We start from the raw sequence: 17,274 nt of genomic DNA on the forward strand, positions 1-17,274 counted from the left end.
GCATTTTATACGTTCCATAAAACGTCGCTGGAGCGATGCAAGCAGATTTTTCTACAAACCAAAGGTTCGGCGTTGAGTGCACCCAGTTGGAGTCAAGTTGATTCGATTTTTGACCTTTTTTGCCTGGTACGTGTTTCATTTCCGGTAGGCGGGTAATGGAAATGTCGTATTCAACAATAAGTCCAATAAAACGACCACTGGAGTCTTTTTCGGGTCTTTCGCGTTGATTAACACACATTGCACACATGCAGCTATTGTTTGTGGGCTTTGGCAAAAATTAAAATTTGTTCAATAATCATGTTCTTAGGAAAATTTAGCTAATATTTGTTTTTAATTCATGAAACCCGTTTATACTATAAAAATAACATTCACTGATCCCTGAAAGTTCTCATGATTTGGACTTTGGTTTATGTTTTGTTGTGTAGGTGCTGTCGATAAGGGTTTTGTTGAAATATTTGAACATAGTTTTTCAAAACAAACAAAAACAAATATGCATTAGAACCAGTAAATTTGATTAATTGAACACTCGATAATTAAAAAGGATGATTTTATAAACACGTACAATAATTGCGCGATTTTGTAGCGTGAGAAACTGTTTTGAGGGCGTTTAACGTAATTCATCCAATATAGAATCTTTTCCACATAACTGTACAATTTTTATCATAAGAAACAGTTATGGGGCATTAAATGTAATTCATCGAAAATGGAAACATTTTCACACAGCGTAAATTTGATTCATACCGAAGATTTCAATCAATTATCTATCGTACGTATAGCAATAATATCGTGCTACTTGATCGCAAGCGACAAATATCATCATGTCTTGAACCTTCCTAGCTTTCCCAATCATTTTCCTTCGATCGAATCTGCCCCGCACCATAATGAGACGGATCCGACGGAACAACCGTTAGAGAAACCGAGATCAGAAGTTAATCAGATAAAAAATTGTCCCATGTACCGAACCGCATGTTGGAGATTGGAAAATGTGCTTTTTCACCTTTCCCTGAAAGTTTTTCTGCCAAACGGTACGGCAGAAAAGTAATTTACAACGGGATCGAAATTATGGGCAAAAAAGGATAACTGAATCGTGCTTACAAGTAATGGGTTTGTAAGTGGTTAGCTTAAGCGATCCATACCCGCAATGGATAGCTTATTGATTGAGTTTTGATGTGTGCTCTTGTCGCTTCTTTAGGAAAAATTGTTCTATTTTGGCATACTCAAGTTTGTTGCATTTGGCATAGTCATGTAATTTTATGCCTCAATCTTCCGTTAATACAAGTTCAAAAACAACTCACTCAATGAAATGGTTTCTTCGACACAAATCTTTGTCAGTAAATAAACAAATTTAAACCCTCTCCCACAACAAATTGCTTTCCATTGTAACGCCGATCGCGTGTCACGCTTCCGAATCCGTAACTCGTCTTGTCGTGCAGAAATAAGAAGATTTTGCAAATGTAACCGCTCAATGAAAGAAAGGATTTAACATTTCCGTTGGCTTTTGTGGCGTGTTCGATACGCATTCATTCCCGGCTCGGTCTGCTTTTCCTAGGGAGAAGATATTCACATAATACCCAGTCGAAAAGCGAATGGGTGAGATGAAAAATTCCAACCACACGCCAATGTTCCGGCAAGTTCTTCTGTGTGCGGTATTATTTCTTTTTCAAAACGTTTTTCCCCTTTGTTGTGGAGACTGTGAAAATCCTTTTTTTTGCTTTGTTGAACATGGTTCGCGTACGGTTTCGTGTTGTGTTTGAGTCGATATGATAAATGCAGGCAAGCGTTGTAACAACGGCCACCCGGAGAAGTTGTAATCGAATGTGGGTTTTAAATTTTCTGAGTATCCCCATAGGACAGAAAGGATGCCAAGTGAGAGAATTGTGCGACCGTCATCAAAGCTGGTACGGTTGAATGAGAATTGAAGTTATTTCGTAGACATTTTTTTTGAAAAAGTATTAGCCATGTTTCTCTGAAGCATGCAGCTATTCTCACAATGAAACTGATGACACATTATGCAAAACATGTGTTTCTTACTTTAAACACGTTTCAACACGTCAACATTATGTACGCATTGAACAAATCAATTTTATTGATTCAATGATTGCAGGGATCTTAACTTACAAAAGGTCCAACATACATTAGAAACACAAAACATCTTAAATGAAAGCAATGCAATAATATCGCAAACAGTATATTGTTCTAATTATTCTGCATTTCAAAGTAATTTGAGTAATAAATCACAAAAATCACATTACAACTTGTTCAGACACAGTAGCAGATAAAACTATAAGTTCGTTCGCACCGTTTTCAACTATTTTGTTGATGGCAAATGTAATTAGACGAACCATTTTACTGATCGTAAGACGCTGCAAATGTAATTAACTTCCATCGGCCATTTTCTACCCTCGGCTTTGCCGGTTACGCCCCAAACACCCTACAGCTTTTCCATCTCTTTGGCCCCCCACAAACAGCGCCCGGGATAGAACAGAAGCGCAAACTCGTAACGGTGACGGGTCCTGTTCTACGGGATTTTCCATTTGTGTCGATTCTACGGTCAATTACCTCCATCACACCTTTTTAAACAGTAGAATGACTATTATAGTAATTTTCAATATGGGAAATATGATTATCATTGTGACCGGGGCGTGATCCCAACCGAACCACATTGCTTCGTTCGCTGGAGGGCCGGTGTCACCTGTTGGGTGACACACAATGGTGAAAGCGTTCCTAGGACCATCCTAGCTGTGTGTTTCGACATGATACGCTTTGAAACCTTGTTCCACCAGCAGCTAACGCCATGCCCGCTAGGCCTCCCAAGCATCGCATTAGGGGTAGCTCGACAAGGAGGTTTTCCATACTCGCATCGACGGATCGCTCCGTTGAACATTACGCGATACATACACAGGACCGTGGAAAAGCTGTTAGCGCGCGATGGCGTCTGTTTTACCCGAACCCGAACGCGTGGAACGTTCATGGCGTCGTGAGTGAGAAAAATTAATTTCCAATCAAGCGCCCACATTAAAACGCCGCCCTTGCTAGCGATCGCTTTTTGGGGAGCAGTGAACGGTGGAAAATGGTACGAACGTTGCGAACGCATATTTTCGCATCAGCGAGTTAATTTTCTCGACGCAATCAGGCAGACATTAGATTGATTTTACATATCGCGCTCGTTTCAATTATGTTATGATATTTTTATCTAAAACGTGGACTACGATGTAGAACACATTCAATTGAGCTAGTGAAAAAAAAAATCATTCATCCATGCAGGAGTTATCAATAGCTATGCTTTTAACTTTCGGTGAAAGCTAGCATACAATTGGAAGAAAAATATATATTTTGAAAAAGATTGTTGTATAACGTAAATTAAACAGAATATTTTATGAAACTCTATCACAACGTCCGTGTCAATTTTACCCCTACGAGATTTGCTTGCAAAGAAAGCAACAATATGGAGCGCTATAAAATAAAATGTGTAATGTGTTTAACGAACCATTCCCTCGCTGAAATGAGTTTTCTTCTCCAACACGACAACCAACAGGCAAAATGGCTGAACTCAATCATTCGTGGTTCTTTCTCCACGCTCAGAGTCCAATCTCATAAAGCAATTAACCCAACAGTGAGTAAAAAATCCACTTAATCGCGTTCGAATACCTGCGAACGAAATCAAAACAGCCAACCCGGAAGCGCCACTCGAATACTCCACTTGCGATACACCGGAGATAAAAATGGAGCAAAATGGAAATTGTTCCAAACAAATTGGGTTTCTTTCTACCCGCACAATTTATCTCGTTCGCGAAATCCAATAGAGGCATGGTCGATCTACCGATGCTTGGAGTTGGAAGCGCAAAGTAGAGCTACGGAGTACTGAAACGAAATCTACAATCGACAAAAAAAAACATAGATGACACACTGCGCCTCGGGGATTAGAAATAAAGGTGTGCAACGTGGGAGCGCGGGCGTAACAAAACACGCCGACCTGCAACCGTTTATTTTCAACATGAACGCTTTTGTCTACTCCGGAGGGTATTTTGGCCCGACCACTCAAAGCGTTCCGGCACGGATTTCTGTTTTTCCATTCCACGGTTGATGTGAGTTTTTCCAATTTTCCACCATTTTGATGTTTACCATTTCGACGGGCAAAAAACACAAAAAGTGGAAAGCGAAGAGAAAGTCATTTTCATAGCTGCACAGTATGAACAAATGGCCGGAAGCGTTCGGAAAGGTACATCTGTTCGGTATGCCTGCAAATAGCGTCCCGTGTGGTCACCGGAGTGGATAACGATTTGTCCATCTATTAGTCTCCATCCGCCAACGGGCCATCAATCATCCGATGGTGGTTTTTTGTCGATGGTTTGGAAGGTCAATTGTAGGCGGGATTATTCTATGGGAACATATTGTTTTGTTTTAACAATCATTTCAAGGTTGCAACATACAAATGTTGCAAAAAAGGAATAACATGTAAGAAATTTTTATATCAAAAATATAAGTGACGGATTCGAATGGAAATCTCCAATTTTAAAATTAAGTTTGGATGAATAAATTTAAACAACTCAAAAATTGAAGCTGAAAACGATCGAAAGTCTGCAAAATCAATTTCATTGCTACACAACATTAAAGTTTTTAAATACATATTTCATAATAAAACTTTTAATCGAAAAGTGACGAATAAGTTCGAGAAGAGCCTTAAGAATGATACGAACGAATGATAAAAGTGTCGAATAAAAATTGAAACAAGAATTCAATTCTTTCTAATAAAATGATCATTAGTAAGATCAGCTGTAAATGCCAACAATCCTTGATTTCTTTTTTTATTGCAAAATAAATGTAACCCATCAAAACCAACGTAAGTGCGTTTAACTGCACCAGCAAAGCTGTGTCAACGAAAAATAAAAGCAAACTCCTACCTTACAAAAAAAATAACGACACTTTAAACCCATCCACCTGCAGTAGCTGTGTTCCATCTTACGCCAAGGTGGCTCGTTTGGCAACGAAGTCAGGCGAAGGAGGTTCCTTGTTGGTAAACCGCGCATAACTACAAAAAAACATCAATGAGAAATAAGAATATAAAGAGGGAGGATAATTTTTTGTGGACTAGAAAAAAAAAGTTTTATATTTTTGTAGGTCTAATACTTACGTTTGTTTATACTTCGCCACATCACGTGGCGTTAGCGAAGGCCTCGTACTGCTAAACGCTTCCATCACATGCCGCTGGCTAATCGTTATCTGCGCCGGTACATTCTGTGCGATGGGGAAAAGAAAGCATTTGAAAAGCAAATGAGCATTTCATTGTTAGTACCGGGCGGGAAAATGTGAAACTTCCTTCAAATCTTGCTCCTAGCAGGGGGCGATCATTATTCAACAGACATTTGCATGTAAAGATCCACTGGCGCTCATCATAATGATCATACGGAATGGTACCCGGAGAGAAAGCTTAACGCTGCCTCGTTTTTCTTCCATTTTAGAAACAGCAGAACGGTACCGTACTGGGAACGACACTATCGACACATATGCATTTACATAATCGGCAGCTCATCATGGGATTTGTCGAAGCACAAGCCGTGTGCCGGTAAGGTGCAATGAACAGTTCGTGCTGCTTTCGCGGAATATCTACGGTACTAGAACGGCATCTTAAGCCATTATCCTTGCACGATGGGAAAAGTAGATGCGGTTCATTAGGGACCGCTTTCTTCGTTCATCGCTTGACACTAGTGTCGATAATCTACCGGAGAAATGTACCCAAACTCCGTATAATGCCGACGAGACGAGAGAATGCGCACGAAAAAGAAGAACGTTTCTAAAACAGCTAAACGCCAAACAACTTCACCTGCAACTCATTATGATTCTTCCGCCAGAGAATGGAGCGACGGAAAGAAAGCACCACATTTCCACCGAATATTAGGAGCATCAGTGCCGGTATATCGGTGTGCGACGACGGTGCGGACTTTGTCGCTTAGCAGTCGACACCACGGGAAACGCGGGTCTTATCTTCGCGCTGTTGAAACTTTTCCGAACACGTTCGCTCGCTCGCATTTCCACGGTGTGCCACGGTTGAAGTTAGCAGCGGGCAGCGAGACTGGAGCGTAATTAAGCCATCCCATTCCAATGGGGTGTGTTTTGCGCTGGTAGATAGTCTAGCGGCCGCGAACTGAGAATCGTTTGGCGAAAGGGGCGCCACCCGAAGTCGTTTCAAAGATGTTAGCGCATAATTAAAATCCTGTAATTAAATGCTACTCAGATGCGGTACACCCGAATGCATGTAAGGGTTATGCAAGAGAGCCAGCAAAGAAATTTCAACAAACTGAAGCAATGAATACGAATAATCTTGATAAAACAAGGGGACGGATTCTTCTGGGTACTGATATTGTATTGAATTGATGTGTTTAAAATCAAATCTCTTATGAGTCATAATAAACCTAATACTTCGATTTCCATAATTTGTTGACACGCAGCCATATTTAAACTAAATATTTTTTAAGTGTTTAGCCTTCCTGACTGACACAAACAAGTTAACTAGGTAAAGGAAACATCAATAAATAACCACAAGAAAGACATTTTTGTGTGCTAACCAGTTTTACCATTCTTTTTCAACTAAAACATATCATGAACAAATGAAAAAGAATAGTCAGCGTATGTTCGAAAGGCGCAATAAAAATAGAGTTATGGAAAGATTAGAAACAAACATACGCACTTCGGCCACATACAGCTCAAGCAAAAAGAATTTTTTGTAAATTGTAAATAAATATCGTTTTCTTATATGGCATGACATCCCTAGTGAGATTTGATTAAATTAAATATTGTAGATTCTTGGGCAGCTTTTCGTTACAGCTTACCTCACAACAAGTGTCATATGTTGATAAAAAAAACGATGGTCCTGGAAATTGGTCGGAACATTCCTTCGTAGATCGTTGAAACACTATAAGATTTCATTTTCGGCTATTGATAATAAGTTGTATAGTAAATTTGATGACCATCAATAAAAATAATCTGACCTAATAACAAACAAACCAAAACGTTTTTTGGTAAGTAACGTAGATTGGTTAGAAGAAAGTAATGTGGGCTAATCGGAAGAACAGAATGAACGGACTGAAATTAATTGCATAACATGAATCATGAACAGATTTTTGCAAATAATAAGTATCATTCCTGAGGCCACATAAGTATAAAATTTTAACATTTTTTTCCATTTCATATTCGAATGGAACATTTACGACAGTAGAAAAAGCAATAACCGGGCTAACAGAAGGAAGAGAACTTGAAACAATTTTGAGATTGACTCATTTTGATCAGAGCTCAAACGGTATGAAAACATTGTGATTCCTAATGCAGAGAAAAAATAAATGTTAAGGAGTTTCCGACGGACAAACTATAGTTGTCGAGGATTTAAAAAAAAAAGATGGATATTTTTTTAGAAAGTTAATAATCATATTCCAAGGGAGATCGCTTACCTCCTCAGAAATGGCGAGACATTCTTGTACGGCTAACATGTTGGCCGTAGTAAGAATGCTTCTAATGTCCGCTCCGGTGTAGTACTCCGATTTGACGGCAAGCTCACGAAGATCAACGTCTTTAGCTAAGACAAGTGATTTACTGTGATTTTTGAATATCTCCAGACGAGCATTCTGTAATGACAAGTGTAGTGTAAAGATTACACTTTAAAGTTGTACGTGAGTGACAAATAACACAGCGCAAAGTACGTACCACTCCGGGGAGAGAACATTCGACCAACCTATCGATACGCCCGGAACGCAGCAGTGCCGGGTCGAGCAGCTCCGGGCGGGAGGTTGCGCCTATCACAGTCACACCCTGGAGCCCTTCCACACCATCGAGCTCCGTCAGCAGTTGGTTGACCACCCGATCCGTAACACCCGTAGAATCGTGTCCACGGCGCGGTGCTAAACTATCGAACTCGTCGAAAAACAGCACACAAGGTTTGGCGCTCCTGGCCCGGTCGAAAAGATTGCGCACGTTTTCCTCGCTTTGGCCAATGTACTTCGCTAGCAGTTCCGGCCCTTTTACAGAGATCATACGAAGGTTCCAGGTTTTTGCCAATTTAGAAACTAGAACGGTACCACAAGTTGACGGCATTAAATTTCGATTTGAATTCTATCTGCTTTGTTCCTACCACAACGTCCTTACCAAGGTATGTTTTACCCGTTCCCGGTGGACCGAAAAGAAGTATTCCTGCTTGATTCCGTAGCGGCGAAGATTCGAAAATTTTTGGGAAACGCGTCGGCCACATCAGCACCTCCTGGAACACTTCGATAGCACTTTCAAGGCCCGGAACTTTATCGCCGGCCACTCCGTCGTCTTCATCTGCTCCGTCGTCGTTTGCCTGCCGATTTGCCTGTTCGATTCCCGCCAAACAGTAGCCGTTTGTAACGTCCAGCGCACTGGCAACCATTTCCTCCGTAACGAGCGGAAACCGACTGTCTTGCTTGTACGCGTAGAAAACGGCTCGATCCACCAGTTGCACCAAGCTCCCGATGGCGTACCCTTCCGTTTGGTTAGCTAGACGCTTCCAGTTGATTCGGCGATCGAGTTTGCACTGGCGGTGCACAAATAGACTCTTTATCGCTATCTCGCGGTCAGTCTTGGTTAGGTTCGGAAGCTTGACGAGCTGCTGAAATAGGTGATATCCGCGAGAAGAGTAGAGACGACGGTTTAAATTGGAAGCGCTGCTGATCGACGCAATGACTGCGATCGGGTTTCTACTGGTAAACTCTTCTATTTGCTTTCGGACCACATCGGAGACCCTGAATAGGAGTAACAAATATTAGTAACCATCACAGAAAGAAAACAAGTTGAGAACTTCCTGAAAAACAGGCCGCATCGATTAACTTACTTATTGTGGTACTCCGCATCCGGTGTGTTCTGGTCACCTGAATGATGTGTAAGTACGTCCAATCCTTCCATAAAGATGACGGCAGGACTGTGGAACATACACAAGTACAATGCGTGACGAAGATCTTTCTGTATCGAGTCCGGCTTGCGTCCTTTGTGCTTGGCACAATCGAACACAGTTGAAAAGCAGTAGTACGGTGCTTCTGCCAATCGTTTAAGAATATTTTGGCAAATCGTTTTCCTTCCACTCTGAGAAGATCCTGCGATGAAGAGAGAATTAAATTAATTAAAAATATTTTATATTGCAACGAGAAAAACATACCCGAAATGAATACATTAAATTGTTGTGGAACTTTATTCCTTTTATCCAGACAGAGGGCATATTTTAAGCGTTCAGTACATTCTTCGGTAATGGCTTCAAATTTTTCCAGCTTTACCCATTTTGAACTATCTTCCACTTCCGTCGAGTTGCCAGTTGATGATTTAACCAGCTTGCCTGAGTCCACCTCCGCGATTTCGTCGACTGGTTTCACCTCTCCCGTGCAGGTGATTTTACTTTGCCGCAAAATGGCGTTATTAACGAGGCAGTACTTGAGTGATGGTGGTTGTAGCTTGATCGTAAGATAATATTCGGGCAACTTGAACAACTGATCCTGGTTAAGCAGCACCGCGTGTATCTTGGAGTTGTACAGAATGAATTGTTTAAACTTTTCCACAATATCTTCTTCGATTTTAGGCGCGACCTTCGTCGCCGGAAGCAGTTCAATTTGATCGACAATATTCAGCGCATTGTGGATGGTTTTGAGCGTTACTTTCTCGCCATGGTTAATCTCCAACTGTTCCATAAGCCGATCGTTTATCTCCACCGTTGGATAGGCGTTCTTCGGAAAGCGCTCGTCGTCGGTGGCCAAACGCACGTTCACGTAGTACTCCCGACCGTCGTTCGTTGTTAGCAGAAACGGTTGATTAATGTCCATCCCGTTCGGTATGTTACTTTTTGTCGTAAGTATATCACACAATTGAGAACTGCTTCGGCGACAGTTCCATTTACCCCGTATTACTCGGAACTCGTGCACTTTCGCCACCTTTCTGCCAAGCGTTTCGACTAACCCATCGATATGCTCTGCCTTTTTTCGATCCGATTTCGATACAGTCGTCGAGGGAGTTTCCTTTGTCGGAGATGGCGTTTCACTGGCGAGAAAATTCGCCATCGATTTGCTGGTCTGAAGACGGTTCAGGTGGCGCTCAAGATCGTTTTCGAAAAGTGAATTACGGACGGCCGTTTGAGCGTGCATGGCAGCTATGGATCCAGCGGAAGAGTTGCTTCCTCCCGTTGACGAACGTTTAAGAGCTGGGTTTGAAGTGCTTCCGGCAGGCGCGATACCATTTTCTTTGTTGCTTTCCACACTCTTCTGCCACGACGTGGGCCGCTTCTTTATCGAATCAACCGAATGCGGTAAACTGGACTCAAACGCAGTAATACTCGGCGACGCGGAAGAGAAACCATTCTCCAGAGCCGTTATGATTTCACGAGACTTTTTTCGTTCCATATTGCGCTGGCGAACAAGCTCTGCTATATTCAAATTGGTGTTACTTCGAGTCAGTTTTGGCATCTCAGGGGTCTTTATAAGCCCAGGGAGCGTTTTATATGGCTCTACCACTAGTTCCGTGTCATTTTCTAGCCTACCAAACGGTAGCGCGGGTATCAGGAACTCTGTAAGAACGGAGATAAGCTTCATTATAACTATATTCAAAATCCAACAAATTCAATTGCAAATGCCTACTTATTTTGAGTTTGATACTTATAGAATCGTTTATCCATACCACCAAATTCTGTCCTTTGGTGACGATTCGAGTTTGATCGAGCAGAATTGATTGAATACGGCTGCTACTTATTTGCTGCAAAAGAAAAAATAACATATTTTAAAGATAGTAAATCTAAATCACAATGAACGTCACCACTTACCAACATTTCCCAATCCTTCTCACTGACCGCGCTCACTTCTACTCGCTTCAACGATCGTACGTCCATTATCATTGCGACCATAACGGCGTCACCTTCCTTTAGGCCCATAGTGGCAGCTACTTGTGCGTTTATGCCGATGTGATTTTCCTGCAACCCACCGCCTCCGTACGGTGCCCAGGACACATAAAACGTGTCGATACGATGCGTCAGGCAGAGACACCCGTTTTTCTAAAAATAAATATCCGTCCCGCGGGTGATTATGAAGCCAATCGAACGGCAGTGACATCAGGCTTGCCTGATTTCTATACAGATTCTTTTGGCCGATCGACTTATCTCGGAAACTGAATACTTATTTTCCACCTTTTCTCGATACTCACATAGCTTGATAGCATCCGATAATAACCATCCGGCAGCGTGACATAATTGTTGCGGAACGGCGAATACGAAACGGTCAACGAGCGGCGGAACATTTTCTTCTCGAGCAGATCGACCGAGGCCACACTGAAACGATAGGAGATGACGGCGAACTTTGAGCCTAGGTAAAATGTACCAACGATAAACACGACATACGAAATGAACTTTTTGCTTGGTAATTGTAAAAACCAAATAAAGAACGGCGGTATCTTATCGCTGTTTCTGTTTTGATCGTTAGTTCCAGCTGAGGGAGAACTGTCAAAATATTGTTAAGTGCGAGGGGTCCACCCAAAGCCAATCAACAGACAGGTCGCAGCATACCAGCCATGTAACGAGCCGAAAACCGTGGGAAATGTTTTGACATTTTGTTTAAATTTTGTTTACTTCTCACGAACAGCGTAGAAGTGTGTAAAACTGCAAATCCACAAAAGTGGAGTAAAACTGCAAATTTGGTATGTTTCATCAACAGAACAAAGAGTTGAGGCGTTCCGAATATGTTCGGGGGAAAGGCTGGTCAACACACTTAATTTCGGCAATCACAGCGAGCAAAAGGATCCATATCCCATGATTTTACTCTGAAGAGCAGTTTCTAAACGCAAGACCATGGATACTGTGATCTAGAGTAACCAACTACCTATTTCGCGAAAATTTTGGCGGAGACCTCTCACAAGTATGCTGGACATTTTTGTAAACACTTTTTTAACCAATTGTCACAACAATAGCGGAGCAAAAAACAGCTTTGACCCGACCTGTCTGTTGATTGTCTTTGGGATCACCAATGCACATGTCAAGTTAGAACGTTCGCAGTGGACTAGAAAACTTTTGTTGATGACTATCATATACAATTACATTATCATACACAGTTGATAATTAGTTTACTCGTAAGCGTAAGTTTCTTTCAAAATTTTATTTGGAGCACAAAAATAGGAATTATGTAGTAATCAACAATATTGAAATAGTGGGGCACGCTCGCACAGCACTCAGCACAAGAAAGCCGGTTTGACAGCTGTCATTTCTCACATTTTTTATGATAAATTTGTGTTTTGTTTTGCTTGCGTATTTTCGTCGTAAATTTGTGTCCTTCGTGCTGCGTTTTTGAGGAAGTGTAATGAGATAACGATTGGCAGTAAACGGACCGCCTAATAAAATGGTTACGGAAATGACGCTGGATTCGGATGAGGACGATGACCTGGATGTGGATTACACCAACCTTACCACGATTAAAAACTTCGATTCAGGTACACACGGCGCGAATGTAGTAACCTCTGCGTAGAACCTTCTCGAAACATCCAGAATTTATTCCGCTTTTGTTCGAAATCTCAGGTGGATCGATGAATCCGTACTCAACGGTTACTCGCACCACAATCGAGGTGACCAGCAACGAACAGTCCCTCCAATCCCGGATAGCAACGAAAGCATCGGCACCGGTTAGCTTGCTGGTGGAAAGTTTGCTGCAGCAACTATGCTCCTTGCTAGAATCGGACCCGGAACGTTCGCGTGCGCTCTACAAAACCATTTGCGAACGATTGCATGCGGTCAACCTGATCGACGAAACGTACACGATGGGCGAGTTCGAAATGATGCGCAGCCAGTACCAAAAAGCGCTGTACCATTTGGTCAGCATCACACGGGGAAACGATTTGCCGGTCGTTTTGCCTGACCTGCAAGAGTACTGGCCGCTTCCATCGGGCCTTGAATGGTCCCGGTACTATCGGGAGTTTGAGGAGCTTTCCTTCATTGCCGGCGGAGGCTTTGGTAAGGTGTACCGTTCACGCAACAAACTCGACGATACCGTGTACGCCGTCAAGAAGGTGACCATTCGATCAACCACCATTAAAAATGTGTTGGTACATTTGGCGGAGGTGAAAACGCTGGCTAGTTTGAACCACATCAATATTGTACCGTACAAAGCTGCCTGGCTTGAGCCGCTAATGTCGCCTGGGAAAAGTAATAGCTCGAACAGTGCATCGTTCGTGATGGATGAAGAGGATGATTATTCATCCCAAGACGAAGATGACGATGAAGCGGAAAATTCGGTCAACAGGAGAACAAAGCGAGATATCAGCGATTCGTTGCGTCGACCAGAGCATGATTCGGAGGAGTTTAGTATTCTATTCGAAAATAGCAGTGAAGGACAAGTCACGGATGGCGATGGTGATGGTGATCGGCATCAGATAGCGGAAATAGAAGACTCCTCTCTAGGCTTGGTTAACATCGAGGATACCCAACCTCACATCAACCTAAAATGGGCCACTTTGTACATCCAGATGACCCTGTGTCACCTTACACTGCGCGAGTGGTTGGATCAGCGTAACGGAGCGGACAATTTTACCCAGTTCTACACCGATTTCTTGCAGAATCGTTTGCAAAACAATCATCTGATGAATTCCATTCCAAGGAACTCATTTTGCCGCCAAAGTTCCCAGTTAGCAGATCCAATCGAAAGTGCTCCGATCGGAAAAGATACGTCCTCCCGGCGTAGCTCGGAATCTTCCAGAGACGAGTCGCAGTCGGAACAACACGTACAGCATCTGGATATAGTGATCGACATCTTTCAGCAGCTGCTCAACGGGCTCAACTACATACATTCGCGTGGCATAGTCCACCATGATATCAAGCCAAGCAACATATTCGTCAGCCTTTCGGATCACGATTCAAAATTAAGCATTCAGTTGGGAGATTTTGGGCTGGCCTGCCCACTCCAGAGCTCGCATGTCGGCGTTGGCTTCGGGACACCGTTGTATGCTGCCCCCGAGCAGCTGGAAGGCAAGTGCGACCCAAAGTCGGACATCTACTCGCTGGGCATAATCTTGCTCGAACTGCTGCTCCCTTTTTCCACCGACATGGAGCGTGCGGAAACGATAAAACAAGTGCGCCATGGCCACTATCCACCCGAGCTGGAGCGTGATTTTACGATGCTGCTAAAAAATCTGCTTCAAATGCACCCTTCAAGGCGTCCCGGGATGCCTGATCTGGTCGAAGCGGTTAACCGAATCCGCATCAACCGCGATAAGGTGATTTCGGAGCTGCGGCGCAGCTTAACGCTACGCGAGGAAGAAATCGCCTGCCTGCGGTCACAGATCGACGTTCAGCAGCGTGTGCAGGTCGAGTCGCACGAGGAACGGATGCTCGTGGAACAGCGAACACGCAGTTTGGTCGTGAAGGAGCAAGAGTTGATCTACATGAATTTGGAAATTCAAAATAAAAACCTACAGCTGCGCACCAAGGAAATGGAGCTGCGCTCAAAGGATGAAGAAATAAATAAGCTGAAAGAGATGTTACGAGTATACCAGGAAAAGGAAGAAAAAGTTCAACGGTCAGAAGCTTAATGAGCATGACATCCAGTGCTAGGATACCCATATCGAATGTTCGTGCATTGATTCAACTCTTACATCGATCATGCGTTTCATGAGCAACATAGAATCGTGACTTCATAACTAATTAGCCTCCCGTTAGTTTATACTTAAAGACTACATCCATATAATTTAAAATACTTCTATAGATTATGGTCTTTACTTACAGACTACTTAGAGAATAATAAAATTGTGATTATTAAAACTATTATTCACGCTGTTTTTGTTTGCTACTACATTTTCGTTTTACAAACTATATTTTATATAGTTGGTATTTGTTTTCGACACCTTTTTACCCAAAGAAGGTTTAGGAAAAAAGAGAATTTGAAAATTCCTAAGGAAAAGCCGAAAAAGAGGAAAATTCAGTAAAAACGGCTTTTTTCCTTATAAAAAAATTAAATTTACCTAAAACGGTTTGACTTATCCCAACGAAGTCTTCTGATGGTTTATTCCTTTTGGTCCAATTAAGGTTTTAGAAAAATGAAAAGTTTGAAAATCCTGCACTAGGACACCTAGTAATTAGAAATGAACAAATTCCCCCAACTATTTTGCAATACACTTCATTGAAAATTGAACTCATTACAAATTTTTATCTGAACTTTGCCGCATAGTATCGAAACTACGATTGGTTGAGTGCACGTGCAATTTTTGCTGCCTATACAATATATAAAAATACCATCGGACCATTGCACTCATATAAATTGTTTAATCGTGTTGTAAGTGAAGACGAAGTCAAGAATCGTTTAGCAGAATTTTATAACATTCTTTGGATTTGGATGAAATGCCGTGTCTTAGAGATGGATCTGTTATTAATATGTGTCGATATCACGGAACATAAGGGGCTTCCTTTGAGTTCCAATGCTTTGTTATTTCAATATTAGCGAATGTTGTTACAATCAGTTTCACAACTTTCCGGTCGGTTGCGATCGTATTAAAGTTTTAAATCGAATCATTCTTAAAATGGCGTGGAAATAAAAATACCACCACATTGGTTTATTATTCAGCAATTGAAGATATTCAAAGCCAATTTAAATTTATATATAATTTATACGTATATAGTATACGAGTATTTTTATGTAATCTCTTCAATACGCGCTGATTAGTAAAAAAATGTATAATTAGTTTTTCCAGGGAATTCTGCTCATTATGTTAACACGCGTTAGCTCGTTATTGTTTCTTGATTCATCAAAGCAAAGCCAAAAGTTTTCTATGAGATTGGAATACAGAGAGTCTGCTGACCACATTGAAACTTCCGCACATTTATCAAGAAACCAAATAATAATATCGACTAATTTTTTTCGATTAAGTTTGTTTCTACTATATTCGACTTCATTCTCACTGAGATCCACGGCAAGATAAGCTTTCATCGCAGTGAGAGAACTCCCCATATCAGTGGTATAACTCAACCAATGTTCGGGCTCATTTTAACACCAGGCTCTTTTTGAACATGGAGGAGGGACAATGGTGGAGCCGATATAACGACGAGCTGTACGGAGACCTCACTGTCGTACAGCGAATTAGTCTCGCCAGGCTCCGGTGGGCTGGTTATGTCATGCGAATGGCACCGGACGACCCAACCTGTAAAGTCCTCTTAGGTTGTCCCGAAGGGCAGAGGAGGCGTGGTAGGCCTCAATTAAGGTGGAACGATGGCATAGACGAAGCCACCAATAAAGCCAGGATACGGAATTGGACCAGTTTGGCGAGGGACCGTGTGCAGTTTCGAATGGAACGAACAGAAGCGGATCAATCCATTCGGGGGCCCCAAGCGGTCGGATAATCGGGGCCCTCCAGACATTTCCATTGCTCTATATGTTTCAATACCTATGGCCAAAATTGGACTTATTTTTTACAACAGCTTGCTATCCATTATACATGTTTTCAGCATATAGTCAATATATATCAGCATGCCAAGACCGCTCGGTGGTTGTAGTGCCACATAAGTAAGTAAGTCTTGTTGAACATCGTGCCAAAAGTTTTTGCCAAACATCTGGAAAACGAAGAATAAACTATACACTATCGGAAAAGAACTTGTTTCATACATCGCTCCAGGAAATATATCTTACAACGAAATTGAACCGATTGTGCGCGTCGCTTTGTCATGTTGGGCTTGACGAATCTTTGTGGCCACTCGTAGCTTTCCACGCTTAACATAATTTGCCGCACGTGAATTCCACATGATATAGCGATACTGTTCTTCTCTGGTTCACTACTTATTTATAAAGTATTCGTCTATTTATCACCCTAAGCTGAGTTTTGCTCCCACGTTGGTCCTGACGGCCTTCGTTACCGAAATTTTTCATGAATCGTATTGCTGACTGATTTAAAAAAGCCAAGAACACGACTGATAAAACTCAATTTGTAGTTTTCGTTCTTTACTAACTTTCGTTCTTTACTTATCCATTTAAGATTGTTATTGTAAAAACCCATTTAATTTTGTAAATTGTATTGTAAATTGTTAAAATGTACCATTTTTATTTCTGCGCCATTTTTATAATGTTTTGTTAACGTTAAGTATAACAATTCATCAACTAGTTTTGGACTTTTGTAAGATCTCATCTACTAAACATATTTTTCAACACAACACTACACTACAAACAAAAAAAGAAGTAAATTGATGTTTATCACTTCAAACCAAATCACTTACTGGCTGTTCAGTTTTTCATTTAATCAAACTCTGTTTTTATTTCAGAAATAATTCAAGTA

General features: G+C 41.7%; 2 protein-coding genes across 2 annotated transcripts; one reads left to right on the forward strand and one right to left on the reverse strand.

Annotated features, from left to right (window-relative positions):
- Positions 1 to 4,841: 4,841 nt before the first annotated feature.
- Positions 4,842 to 11,274, reverse strand: LOC131286319 (peroxisomal ATPase PEX1). The gene is made up of 10 exons (XM_058315256.1): positions 11,182 to 11,274; positions 10,805 to 11,032; positions 10,623 to 10,737; positions 9,161 to 10,552; positions 8,840 to 9,098; positions 8,134 to 8,750; positions 7,696 to 8,054; positions 7,443 to 7,616; positions 5,132 to 5,235; positions 4,842 to 5,029 (listed from the first exon to the last, which is right to left on the reverse strand). The coding sequence occupies exons 1-10, from the start codon at positions 11,272 to 11,274 to the stop codon at positions 4,960 to 4,962; spliced, it is 3,411 nt and encodes a 1,136-aa protein (XP_058171239.1). The 3' UTR covers positions 4,842 to 4,959.
- Positions 11,275 to 12,287: 1,013 nt separating this feature from the next.
- LOC131286457 (eukaryotic translation initiation factor 2-alpha kinase 1-like) lies at positions 12,288 to 14,753 on the forward strand. Its single transcript, XM_058315411.1, has 2 exons — positions 12,288 to 12,456; positions 12,542 to 14,753. Exons 1-2 carry the CDS (start codon positions 12,366 to 12,368, stop codon positions 14,545 to 14,547), a joined length of 2,097 nt encoding a protein of 698 aa, XP_058171394.1. The 5' UTR covers positions 12,288 to 12,365; the 3' UTR covers positions 14,548 to 14,753.
- Positions 14,754 to 17,274: the final 2,521 nt, after the last annotated feature.

Source organism: Anopheles ziemanni, chromosome 3, assembly GCF_943734765.1.
Source record: "Anopheles ziemanni chromosome 3, idAnoZiCoDA_A2_x.2, whole genome shotgun sequence".
In the NCBI taxonomy this organism is placed as follows: domain Eukaryota; kingdom Metazoa; phylum Arthropoda; class Insecta; order Diptera; family Culicidae; genus Anopheles; species Anopheles ziemanni.